Genomic DNA, 12517 nt, shown 5'->3' on the forward strand with positions numbered 1-12517 from the left:
CAGATGTCAAAGACTGTATATGCTGCTTTTGTGGCTGAATATATATTTTTTATATACATAAAATCAGCATTGGTTAAATACTTTCTGTTTAAGAGAATGCTGAAAATACATAGTGTATTTATGATTTTCATTGCACACTTTTTAATGCAGTAATTCTACTATCAGCATGGGTTTTTTTTTCATACCATGTCCTGAACAATCATCAGCATCATTGGTTTGAGGCTATATAAATTCCGATTGTAGAGCAAAGTTGGTTCATAGTATTTTTTTTCTTATGAGTTTTTTTAGAGCAATAACATGAGGTGATTAATTTGATTATTACTACTCTATTAAAATATCTATAAATATCTCTTTCTAATTTATAGGTAGTAGCTCAATTCCAAATTTCTTTCGCATCATGAAGCGACAGTTTACTGAAACAGAGTGGGATGTAATCACATCTATGAGTAATGAATGGATGCAGCTGGATATGTTTCATCGACACTGGGTAATACTTTTTTTCTTCTTTAAAGACTGAAGTGCTATAACCTGTGCATTCTCTTTTGATATATTTTGTTATTATTTTCATTACGGTAAAACTGTGTACTTTTTATAGTTAAATATTTTAATGGGGTTTATATTTCACTGGTTTTTTTTAATGTCAGAATAATTTTGAAAGACATAGTACAAATAACATTTTTAGAAAGATTTATGACTATGTTTAAACCCATAAGGGTAAACAAGGTAAAGGGTTCATACCTGTATATGCCACTAGGTAATTCTGATTGCATGTTCATTGCAATATAGCAAGTTAGGCTAGGTATTAACAGTGCTAATGTCTATTTGCAGTAGTGTAAGTCTTAAGTTTACTTGGTCTGCAGCATCTGCTCAGAAGTAATGTTTATAGAACAGTTTGAAAACAGCGAGTAAGAATAAAATAAATCTATTCTATGTTTTAGGCCTTAAAGGAAAGCTTCTTAAAGGCTGTTGGGGTCGGAATTGGCTTTAACTTGCAAAGAATTGAATTTAATGTGTGCCCATTGCAACTGGAAATAGGGAAGGTGTATAAAGAGACAAAAATGCTTCTGGATGGAGATCAAGAAGAGGAGTGGACATTTGAGGTAAAAATATTCAAATGTATTTTTCAACAATGATAAATAGTCTCAAAACCCTATGGTTGCACTTTTTTTTTTCTAATTTTCTTTTCAATTGCAGCTTCATACTTTTATCCTTTGATCATACATAAATCAAAACTTAGGGAGTAAATCCACAGCATTTTAAAGTTTTTTTGATGATTGCAAAAACATCCCGGAGATATATTCATCATAATGTCTTTTTTTTTTTTTTCTGTTCCTGGAGTATATTTCTTGCACTCAGTGAAATTTATCCTGCGGCGTAAAGGAAATTGACTGAAGCTTGTTTAGACCGGACTTCTGAACAGTGTCTAAAATTTTGAAGTTCATAATTTGTTGGTCTAGAATGGGACTAGTGATTGACTAATCCCATTAATTAGTCTTTATATTACATGGTTGAAATGCAGGAGGTGTCTTCACCTCTTTTGGGTTACTTACTTCTTGTCCATAAGAGCCTGCCTGGTCCATTTCCCCATATTTACCTCACTTCTACTTTCCGAATCTGCCTATATCTTTACAACAGGAGATGATCAAAGCAAGAAAAGCTATTTAAAATCTAGCTGTCATATATTTTGGATTGTCTTATTTTAATTTTAAAGAGACTCTAATTTACCAAGTACAGAAGTGAGAAGTAAAGGAGATTTTACCCATTTAAATTACAGAAAATATTCTGAAATCTATTTCAAGAAGTACCATGTAATGTGAAAATGCAATTAAAAAGCATAAAGACTAGAAAAAGACCTACCACCTTATGCTGTCATGGAAAAAAGGTCAAGAGAAGTACTAGTGAATTAGAGCAAATCAAAATTTACGCTGCTCAGACACGCTGTAACTCTTCACAACAACAGCTAAGCTTGGTTGTATTAGAGAGAGAATTTTCTGTGAACGTTAAAAAAATTCTTTTTCTGTTAATTTCATTGAAAATACCAAATTAACTACCTTGTTGTGTCATTGACTGTTTGCTGTCCCTTTACCTAGAGTTTAGTTTTGTTCAAAGTATCTTTCTCCTTCTCTACTCCTCATGTATTTTTCAGTTTGGATAGAAGGCAGTAGCTCAGATATAGCCTCGTGTTTGATCTTGATGGATCAGTTTAGCTTTAGACACTTGCTTTCATACAGTACTGTAGAGATTGCTACTCAGGTTCCCTCCAACTGTTTTGGAAGGAATAGGAGAAAAAATATATTTAAAAACCCCTTCATTTAAAAACATAAATTTAAAATATGTCTGCTATGTGTGTTCAATATGCTTTATTCATACAGGCAACGCACAGTTTGCTCAAGATTAAAAAGTTAATTTGTTTAGTAAGGATTAAAAGTTGACTAGGCTGACACAGTATTTGTGTCAGGACATTAATTTAGAATGGAGTCATTATTCTGATAATGCTTATGATGATTATTATTATTCTAATGAGTAATTCTGTATGCCTCGTATGCTTCCTTTGAAGGAAATAAACTTACAGAATGAGGTACTAGTTAATAAAAGCAAAAGAAGGTAGTTGATAACAATTATGACAAGTTTTATAATTTAAAGAGATAAATGTAAATTTGTATATCTATAACAGATCTGATATGTGGAGAAAAATTCTAATTACTGATTTGGAAAATGTTAAATGTATTTGACTCTTTCCTTATTAGTCCCAGTTTTGTACAGTCAATCAGGAAGAATGGCTGGATAGGATTTATTGGAATCTACTTTAGAGAAGAATCTTAAATGAGACATAAGACACTTCTATTTTGGTCCCTACCTCGATTTTAGATACAACTGCTTTATAAAGGAAGCACACAATTTATCCTAATCCTCACTTGGAGATTAAGAATCACCTTGTCATCACCACTGCTACATAAATAATTGTTTGCCTTTTTTCACAGCAAATATTTCCTTATTGTCTCTGTGTGCAAATACATTACTTCCAGAATATGAATTTCAGACTAAGATTACTTGGGTCAGTTTGCAACATGTTTAGCAATTGTTGTTGGTGTGCAACTGTAACTGAGTCTTTCACCCTCAGTGAAAGAACTTAATTTTGTTGTATTGTCAGGAATAAACAAGAATGAAAACTTTTACTTCTAAGACTACCTAATCCAAATGGATTCACACTGCAATCAGTTCTGCTGCCTGGGAAGGTGCAGTTTCCTCATCAGCTGTCAGTTGTTGAGTGAATCCAGAATGATTTGAATCCCAGACACATCATTTTGCTGAGTCTTTGAAATGAGGTTATTAAAATTCTCTGTGTGTCTGTAGCTTGAGCAGCTCTAGTAATGCTTTGGGTTTGTGCAGAGAAAAAACAAACCAAACTGCTCCAGTGTATGTGTTCCAGTTTATAGAGAGAAATCTGGACAAAACAAAGAATTTCTCCTTTACCTCAGCTGTTTCTCAAGATTTCAGTATGTTTCATTAACTCCATACCTTAAGGTTTTTGCTGGCCACACTTAGGGGCCAGGAAAGATCTTCCCTTCTGTATTTGTTCTAGACTTCTACTTCTCTGAAGCAGCAAAGATGTGATGAGGGCAGAGTTTGCTATGTTTTATTGTAAGATGCTGAAAACTCTTTTGTGATCACAGAGGATACATGAAGTAAATGAGTTGGAACCTTCTGAATTCATTATCCGTTGGGCAGGATCTCTGCAGGGGAATGGTCGCTGCCTGTTAAATGTAGCTTGTAGCTGACAAAAAAAATATTTTTTTTACCAATATGTGAAAGACTATGTTTACAGTTGCACAGACAAGAAGGATAAGTTCACTTCAGAAAAAGAAATTTCTGTGTGTTTAGCTTAAAGGTGTAGCAGCTGTTTTGCAGAGTTCTGACTACAGGTACAGGCCACTGATGAATGTGCTGTATCCTCTGTTCTCGTCAGTCTTTAACCTCTTAGACATGCAAAAGGTGAAAAAAGGGGGAAAACGAAGTCATGAAAAATTGGACATAGTATTTTTTTCCACATAAATGAACCCAAAACACTGCCACACTAGAACTATATGAATTGTTCAGCAGCGCTTGATCAAACATCTAATTTTCAGTCTTTTTTATTTGTGAAGAAGTCATAGAAATGTGTGTCATACAGATGATTATACTCATCAAACTTGAGGTAGCATTCTTTATGCTTGACTTATTTTCATCCTGTAACCTAGTAAAGGAATAGAAGATCTGGTGAAATACTTCATAGTACCTATAGCTCTTGCAGTCGTGGGAAATACCACTTATACTGCAGATTTATTAGTGTTTGTCATGTGCGTTAAATATTTCTCCTAATCTAGACAGAATTGAAATAGTTGTTTTCTTCCTAGGGCTTTGCAAAAAGGTAAACCAACATGAGCTTGATGCTTTGTGTTTAAGTGAGTAAAAAAGACAAAGTTCACTGCTAAATCTGTCAACTAGGCACAGCTTTGGTGCTGAAGAGATCAAAGTAAAACCTCAGCTCAACTCGCACACCAGCACCTGTCTGCCGAGACACCCACAGCTTTGCCGGGGAAGTCCCTCAGCCTTGTAGTTGTGCAGCTGGCACGTGTGACTGGAACAGCTTCTGTCTTGGCCAAATTGTGTTGAGGAGATCTGAACTGAGCATCTGGGCAGGTTTTTCTATACACAGGGCTGTTTGGGAATCATAGAAACGATATCCTTGCAACTGAAGTCATGGAAAATCCTGTATAGTAGATGAACTGTGGAGAAGCCTAATGCAGACTAACAGCATTGTTTGAAAATACATTTTGCTTAGGTGAAAATGGGGGAAAAAATGGCAGCTACTAACCTGTCAGAGGAAATGGAAGGATACCACAATGCTTTCTTTATATTATAATATAGTGCACTGTACAGTGTTTCCCAAGATAGTGAAATTGTTATTTTTTCTAGGTAAAGTTCCTGTTATTCTCGATTTCCATTTTGGAAAGTGTGTGTAGAAATTATGTAAAAAAAATTTGGATAAAGAAATGGGAAGAACATTATTCTCCTTCCCCCTCTTTATATATTTAAAAAAAAACCCCAAACAACAGGATTATGACTTCACTATAGAATAGACATTATTCAGAAAGACTATCTAAAAGTGTGGGTTTTTTCTGAAATTGTTTCGGATAAATTCTTAGCTTTTCTAGAGGAAAAACACTTTTAAACAAAACTACAAAATAGATAAACTATAATACTAAATATGCACTTATATATCTAAAAACATTTTTTTGAGGAAAATTGTTTCACATTTACATGGAGCAGTGCTCAGACTTCCCTGTCAGAAATTTGAAGTTGTGATCTTACATGCTGTCTGAAGCCAGGATTGAAAGAGCCACTGATTTAAGTTTGCACTTACATTGGGTTTTTTTCAGAATAGCTCCCAAAAATCTCATTAGAAAACAAATAGCTAAGATGGATTATATGACATGACTTAGAAGGGACTAGTAAAGGAATGCTAAGGTCGCAAACTTGAATATAAATATCTACAAACGGGTGAGATGATAATAACCTATACTAACCAGTTCAGTCCTGCTAATTTTTAAAATACCCACATCCTTGAGCTTTCCAACTGCTAAAAAGGACTGTTGCCTTTTGAGTGTCATTATTTTGCAATACGTTAATTGTGTTCTGCTATTGTTCTGAACCATATTTTAAACATTGATATAGTCTTTGCTGGAAACAGAGTAAAGAAAATGCATTTACATTGCCGTTTTTCCCTAGGAAACCCGGTTAGATGACCATCATCATGTTGCGGTGGCTCTTGGGAAACAGGAGACATTTGGACAGAAGCATTCCAATGTAAGAAACTACGAAATGTTTTCAGGTCTTGAACACTTGAACCGCTTGAATTTAGTCTGTAGCTAAAAGTGTGTTATCTCAGATGAAGGGCCAATGAGAAAACTTATCTTAAGAACAGTATTAATCAGATTGTCACTGAACTGTTACGTCTAGTTCTGTGGTGCTTATTTCAGGAAAGATCTGGGAAGGACAAATGGTTTCAGAGGACAGCAACAGATAATGTAAAATCTGGGATGTGTTACAGCATTCGGTGTGTTCATTCAAGAGAAGATTAAGTGATTTTTGTCACAGCCTGCTAGTACTCATGTGGGAAAAACGGTTTTCACGGAGGGAAATGGAGACAGTGAACCGATCTGGACTGCTAAACTAGCACAGCACCTCACAAAGCTGATTTTAAGGGGGAGCTGTTAGTGCATGTAACCCAAAGCAGATCCATCTCTCAAACACCATTATGACAAGATAACCCTTGAGACAAGCAACAACAACCAACAGATGGGAAGAACAGCAGTGTTATTCTTCATTCCATGTGTTCTCTCTCTGTTCGGAGAAGCAACAAAGTTACTTAAAAGCTTTTCAGGATTTTTTGTGTAATTTAACAAAGAACTGGATCATGAAAATAGCAATGAAAGTCAAAGTTGAGGAAGACTGGTAAGCTGTAGCCAAAATAGCCAGACAGTCAGCAGAGGGAAGTGTGACAAATTGCCAGGTTTGTCTATAGTGTTTTAATTGCTCACAAGCAAATAGATTAGGTGTTTTCTGTTGTTTATATAAAAAGATTCTGCCAGGAACTAGGAAAAAAAATAGTATAGGAGTGGTTAGAAGGATGAAGTTGGTCGTGCACACATCTGTCACGGTTATAAGGTCTGAGTCTGTGTTCATGGATAGCACAGAGTATTCATTACACTAAAAAAAAAAGAGGTAAAAACTACCGTTGAGGATTTACTGTGGTAAATCAATGCTCAAATGTATTTTAAGAAAATATGTGTCTTTTGTTTAGCAGGACATACTTAAGTTGCCAATTGGGACTGCATATCATCCTTCCTACAGGAATACTGATAAGTGTCAGTTTGAGGTAAAAAGAAAGAGGTGATTATTTCTAAAGACATTTACCTAAATATTCTACAGAAATCCAAGATTTTTAGGTATTGACCTTCACCATCACTGTCATATGCCTTAAAATTATCATAGAAAGAATAGATATGGTATCAAGAGTTAAGATGAAAAGTCTTTGAATCAAGAAAAGTCTCAAAGGCATTGTCCACTGACTAAATTTGTGATGACCTAAATTTCATTAACTCAGTTCACTGGGAAAAGGTCATTTTAAGTAGGACAAGTGAGCGTTCTGTAACTCCCCAATACGGAAATGAAGTGAAAATTTCTGTACTGTTGCATTGGGCCTTTTCAGGAGTCTTAACAGGACTGTGGAGGAAATGAAAATGGCCTTCACTCTTCCTGACAGAACTGGTGAAAAGGATTTTATGTATTACTAGATGTGTTGAGAGGAAAAAGTGTTCTTCATCTTAGTTTAAAAAAAAAATTAGTGTGTAGACATTATGCAATTGCTTCAGATGTCAGTGCTAGTTTCTGTTCTCTCTGCTGTCATAGGAGTAACTCATTATGCCCTATCTGCAGAACACATACTGTCAGTGAGCTTTTTTCCCAACCTGATAGCAAGTACCTTTCTTTCACAAGAAAGATCGATTGTTACTTTATTATCATTTAAAATCTAGTGTCAAGAATCTTAATAAAATTTCTGCTAGTGATTGCCATATGCTTGTAGCGATAGAACAGTTACCTGCACTCTTACCTAGATCTAGACAGTTACTTGAGGCAGGGCTCCATGAAAGAGGGCTGCAGTTATAATTCTTTATAATTTCTCTGTAGGCTAGAAAATATATTTTTTTCTATTACTTGCTAAATTTCACAGAAGTTGTGATGAATTCAGCCCGAGAACACTTGTCTTCAGATAAACATGTGCTGAAGTTCAAACCTAGATCTGTTAACAATCTGCTCGGCTCCGAGGCTTAGTTCATACGTGCTGTGCGTCTGTGATGTCACTTGCACGGCTCTAGGCACAATTCCTGCAGCTTTGCCTTATCTCCAGAATGCCAGATAAACAGGAGTGTCTTAACACCATGTCACTTGTGTGAGGTTGTGAAGTGACAGGCAGCTCAATTAACTTTTGCTTTCAGTCCCTGTTGGACAACAAACACAAACTGCTTTGTTGTCTCCATTTATCCCTAACAGTTGCTTACTGCTCAAACACTGAAGCAGAGAATAGACATTTTTTGTCTTTTATCTATTTACTGACCTGTCTTCACTGATGTGACAGGAAGGGATAACAAAATCAACAAAATAGACCTTAGGTGTGGTCATCTCCAGCACTTGCATCTTAGCACGCAAGTGCCTAGAAGGCACCATTATGGACAAATGCCACAGACCTTCTGCTGGAACTCGTCTTGCTGGGGTGTATGCTGCTACACCCAGGATGGGGAATAAATGTGATGAGTTAGAGATCTGTGTGCCACTGAAGGGCTACAGTCTTGCTGGGATCGTGGACACATGATAGGTTGACTGTCATGGCTCCAGTGTTGTGATCAAGGGATACAGTCTCTTTAGGAAAGATAGGCTGGGAAGATGCAGAGGGGTATTTGTCATTTATGTGAGAGCAGCTTCATGTTCATTGGCCCTGGTCATCATGGGGGACTTCTCCAGTATCTGCTGGAGGGACAACACAGGACATAAGCAATCCAGGAGGGTCCTGGAGTCCATTGATGACAATTTCCTACTCCTAATGATAGAGAAGCCTTGAGAAAATGTTCTCTGCTGGACCTTTACTCACCAACAAGGAGGAGCTTGTTGGGGATGTGAAGGTCAAAGACAGCCTTGGCTGCATGAGATGGTGGAGTTTGGGATCCTGGGCGCAGGGAGGAGGGCCCACGACCCTGGACTTGAGAAGGCTTTGATCTACTAAAAGATCTGCTTGGGATAAGGTGTTTGGAGCATGTTGGACCAGCACAAAGCTGGGGAAAGCTCTAGACCACAGGTCTTAATGGAAGCAGCTGAGTGAACTGGGGCCCTTCTGTCTGGAGACGTGAAGACAGAGGGAAGACCTGAAAGGAGGTTGTAGCAAGGTGTTGGTATTGGTCTCCTCCCAAGTAACAAGTGATAGGACAAGAGGAAATGGTCTCAGGTTTAGACTGGACATTAGGAAGAATGTCTTCTGTGAAACGGTTGTTAAGCAATGGAGCAGGCTGCCCAGGGAAGAGGTTGAGTCACCATCTCTGGAGGTATTTAAAAGACGTGTAGATGTGGTGCTTAGGGACATGGTGCTTAGGGACATGGTGTTGGCTGGTGTTGGGTTGACGGTTGGCCTTGATGATCTTGGAGGACTTTTCCAACCTTAATGATTCTGTGATTCTATGAGTTTGACAGAAGCGTGCATGACTCCAATGATTGCTGGTATTAAAAAGAATATGAATAGGCACACCTCTAGTGGAATAAATCCTCATACTATCATTTCAGATAAACATGTCTGCTGGAGAATGAAGTACAATTTGTTTGTTGGTGGGGGTTTTTTTTCCTTTTTTTCTGAACTTAAACACTAATTCTGTTCTATTTGCAGCATTCTCTGTACCTCATTTTTTTCAGTTTTCTGAACTGAGTTTCAAAGAAAAAGTTACTTTTTCTGTGTAGCCTCTTGCATGCTTCTGTTAGTTACTATATAGCCTAAATTAGAGACAGTGACATTGGTCTCAACTGGAATATTTTCTTTCTTCTTTGGTAAGCAATGAGTACTTTAAACTGGACAGGGAATACTTCAGAAAGAAAATGGAGATTTATTAATTCATTTAATGCTAATATGTATTTTCCTTAGGAATATTCCATGGAGCCTAGCCAACCACAGTTTACATTATTGACATTTGAGGATTTAGTTGCATCTGGCATTCCAATTGCACCTGAGGATTCTGCATATTGGGATAACTTTTGTTCTAGGGAGGAGAGTCCAATGAAAGAGAATTCACATTCAAAATCAGAATGCTTATAAATAATTGTAAAAGTTTTTTATGCTGTTACTTTATGTAATTTAGGATGTGGAATAAGTGCACACATGTAAATAAAACATTGTTTTCCTTATTTAACAGTCTGATTTTCACCTTCTTAAAATTGACAGTCTTTATCAGTATCCTAAAGAGGATGTGTTTTTCCTTGCTGCAGGAATTTTGATTGAAAAGTCTAAGCTAGCCACATGTTACTTTGCTGTTCTATGGCTGTAGTTCTTACACTTCAATAATTGCCCATGCTAGGACCAGAGCTACAGTAATGTTGTTCAATTTTCCTAGACTTGCATTAATATCTGTACTGTCCTAGATGCTGTTATATAGGGGGTGGTGGGAAAATGAATAAACAAACAAAAAAAACCTATTTATGTTTTTCCAAACAGTCTCATAGCATCTGAAGACAGAATATTTTATCTTACAGTGAATTAAAATTTCTGGGATCTTGAGTGCACCTTTAGAAGACTTTGTATTCTTTGTCAAAACAAAACCTGTTTTGTGACATTACCTCTCGCTGTTCTTTCTAGGAGTCATAGATACATTGTGGTCTGTCTAAATGTAATGAAACATACTGAACAAAATGAGTCATACTAAAGAGAATGATTTTCACAACTAAAAAGAGTTAATTTCTGTCCTACAGTTAAGCATAGATCTTCAGTGAAGTCAGGTTTGGGTGCAAATTGGCTGCACCCTGTATTCTGACCGAAAGAGAATCTACTCATAGTGTAACAACAAGTACTGAAGGCATGCCTTATTACAAAGACAGAGTTTTAGAGAGAAGGATATGAGTTTTACAATATTACACAAGCTTTTGGAGTTTTGCTTTAGATAATTTGGAATTCATATATGCTGTCAAACTTTACTGCTTCTACCAGTTCTCATTAATATTTTTGTTTCCGTTTCAATGACTCTCATCTTGCATGCTAATCATAGTTTTTGGTGCTTTACTCTTTTCCTCCAAAACTGTGAAGCAGCAACTTTTCTCTCTAGAATCAACAGGGGTTAAATTAGGTGTTCAGTAACTTCCAATCTGAAGTTAAGAGAAATGTGGAGTAATTTATATACAAATTGAAAGTCAAGTATTACAGACTGGGTTTTTTTTAAATATGACTTGAGATAAATGGCACTCCATGGAGGCCAGAAAAGGCTATTTAGTGGATATGTAATGGTATCACTTACTGGGATATGATATTTTTAACTGATTCAGTTGACTCCATCTTCACATTAGAGATGAGTTATTTTTGCCTAGTTACACTGTCTCAGAACAGAATTTTTTTAAAGTAGTAATGAAATTATTTAGAATATTGTGCTTTCATATATGTAGACTACAAACCAATTTTGTTAAATTAGAAAATTACTATCATTTTGCTTGCCAGGAATGTGATAACTTTCAGGACTATATCTAATTAGAAAGGTTAGAATAGCAAAGGAATTTGTTTTGGTTAGCTTCCCATGAAATAAAAGCACAGATTCTAACAGTCCAGACAGAATAGTCTAGAAGATTGCGGTTCTTCACATTATAATTGTTTTCATGACTTTGATTTACATGAAGCTATTTGAAAAATAAGGTGAATATTTTTTTAACCATAGGTAACAATAAGGTTAGGTGATGGTAATGCCTTGTGAAGAGCCACTTGAGTCGGGTTGTTTATTGTCAGTGCAAATGGACAGAATTTTTACACTTGCATTACCACTGTGGGAAAGAGCAGCTGTGTAGTTGTGGAATTACCTGCTAAAAGCATGCTGCTAAAAGGCCAGCAAACCACTCTGACTCTTTATGAATGTGAATGTTCCTTGAAGTCAGCAGAATGGTTTCCAGGGCATCTGTGTACTTTAGAGACACATGTTGAAATAAATGTTGCTAGTGTGTACAGGTAAGTTAATGTTACCTCACAGCCCGAAGATTTTTATTTTTATTTTCACCATTGTGCTTTCCCTTATGTAAAAAGTTGTGCCCTGTATCCATGCATGGCTTAACACTGGCTTCCTTGCATTTCCTCAGAATGCAGTCTCAATGTCCATAGTGTCTCTGCCATTTTTAGAAATACTGGCCCAGCACAATGCTCGCTTCCCTCACAAGTTCAAATTGTTGGCCCAGTCCAGTGTGGGTGAGCTGACCTTCGCTCCAGTCACTCTTCTCTCTGGAGGAAATCTCCCAGGTACGTCTAGAAGCCCTCTGCCCTTCAGATTCCTTCTCTAGAGCTCCGTTCCTTTATCTGTTTTGTTTTCTGTAGACTGCCCTAAATGTGACCGTGCTATGTACCTGGTTCCTAAGAGCAGGGAGCTGTGGAAACACAAGCTCTGCTCCACATCAGCCTTTCCCAGCAGGGGTTGTGACTAGGTGGGGTTTTTACCCTATGGAACAGGATTGACTACTCAAAGTACAGATTTAGATCTTGGGTTGGATCCACTGCCCTTGACTGCAGATCAACGCAGTGTTCCTGAGGAGCAGCTATTAACATTCTCTGAACTAAAAATAACAATAAGAAAAATTTTAGAAAAGTTTTGGTCTTCAGTGAACCGACTGTCAAAACTGAATAAACGTGTTTTAGTCTGGACGTGTTCCCATGTTTAAACTTTTGTATGTCTTGCATACACATTGTTAGAGTGGA

At 36.8% G+C, this 12517-nt stretch overlaps 1 protein-coding gene across 1 annotated transcript; it reads left to right on the top strand.

Annotated features, from left to right (window-relative positions):
- The first annotated feature begins 360 nt into the window (after positions 1–360).
- AASDHPPT (aminoadipate-semialdehyde dehydrogenase-phosphopantetheinyl transferase) lies at positions 361–9895 on the top strand. The gene is made up of 4 exons (XM_009874768.1): positions 361–487; positions 939–1100; positions 5770–5847; positions 9725–9895. The coding sequence occupies exons 1-4, from the start codon at positions 398–400 to the stop codon at positions 9893–9895; spliced, it is 501 nt and encodes a 166-aa protein (XP_009873070.1). The 5' UTR covers positions 361–397.
- The last annotated feature ends 2622 nt before the right edge of the window (positions 9896–12517 follow it).

The sequence above is a fragment of the Apaloderma vittatum genome, unplaced genomic scaffold, assembly GCF_000703405.1.
Source record: "Apaloderma vittatum isolate BGI_N311 unplaced genomic scaffold, ASM70340v1 scaffold15218, whole genome shotgun sequence".
Classification (NCBI taxonomy): Eukaryota; Metazoa; Chordata; class Aves; order Trogoniformes; family Trogonidae; genus Apaloderma; species Apaloderma vittatum.

What these genes read in the sequence shown, in the direction of transcription:
- AASDHPPT (XM_009874768.1), top strand. Translation starts at nt 398, where the DNA reads ATGAAGCGACAGTTTACTGAAACAGAGTGGGATGTAATCACATCTATG. An exon ending in ATATGTTTCATCGACACTGG is followed by an intron (nt 488 to 938) that starts GTAATACTTTTT and finishes TCTATGTTTTAG; the next exon opens with GCCTTAAAGGAAAGCTTCTT. An exon ending in TTGGACAGAAGCATTCCAAT is followed by an intron (nt 5,848 to 9,724) that starts GTAAGAAACTAC and finishes TATTTTCCTTAG; the next exon opens with GAATATTCCATGGAGCCTAG.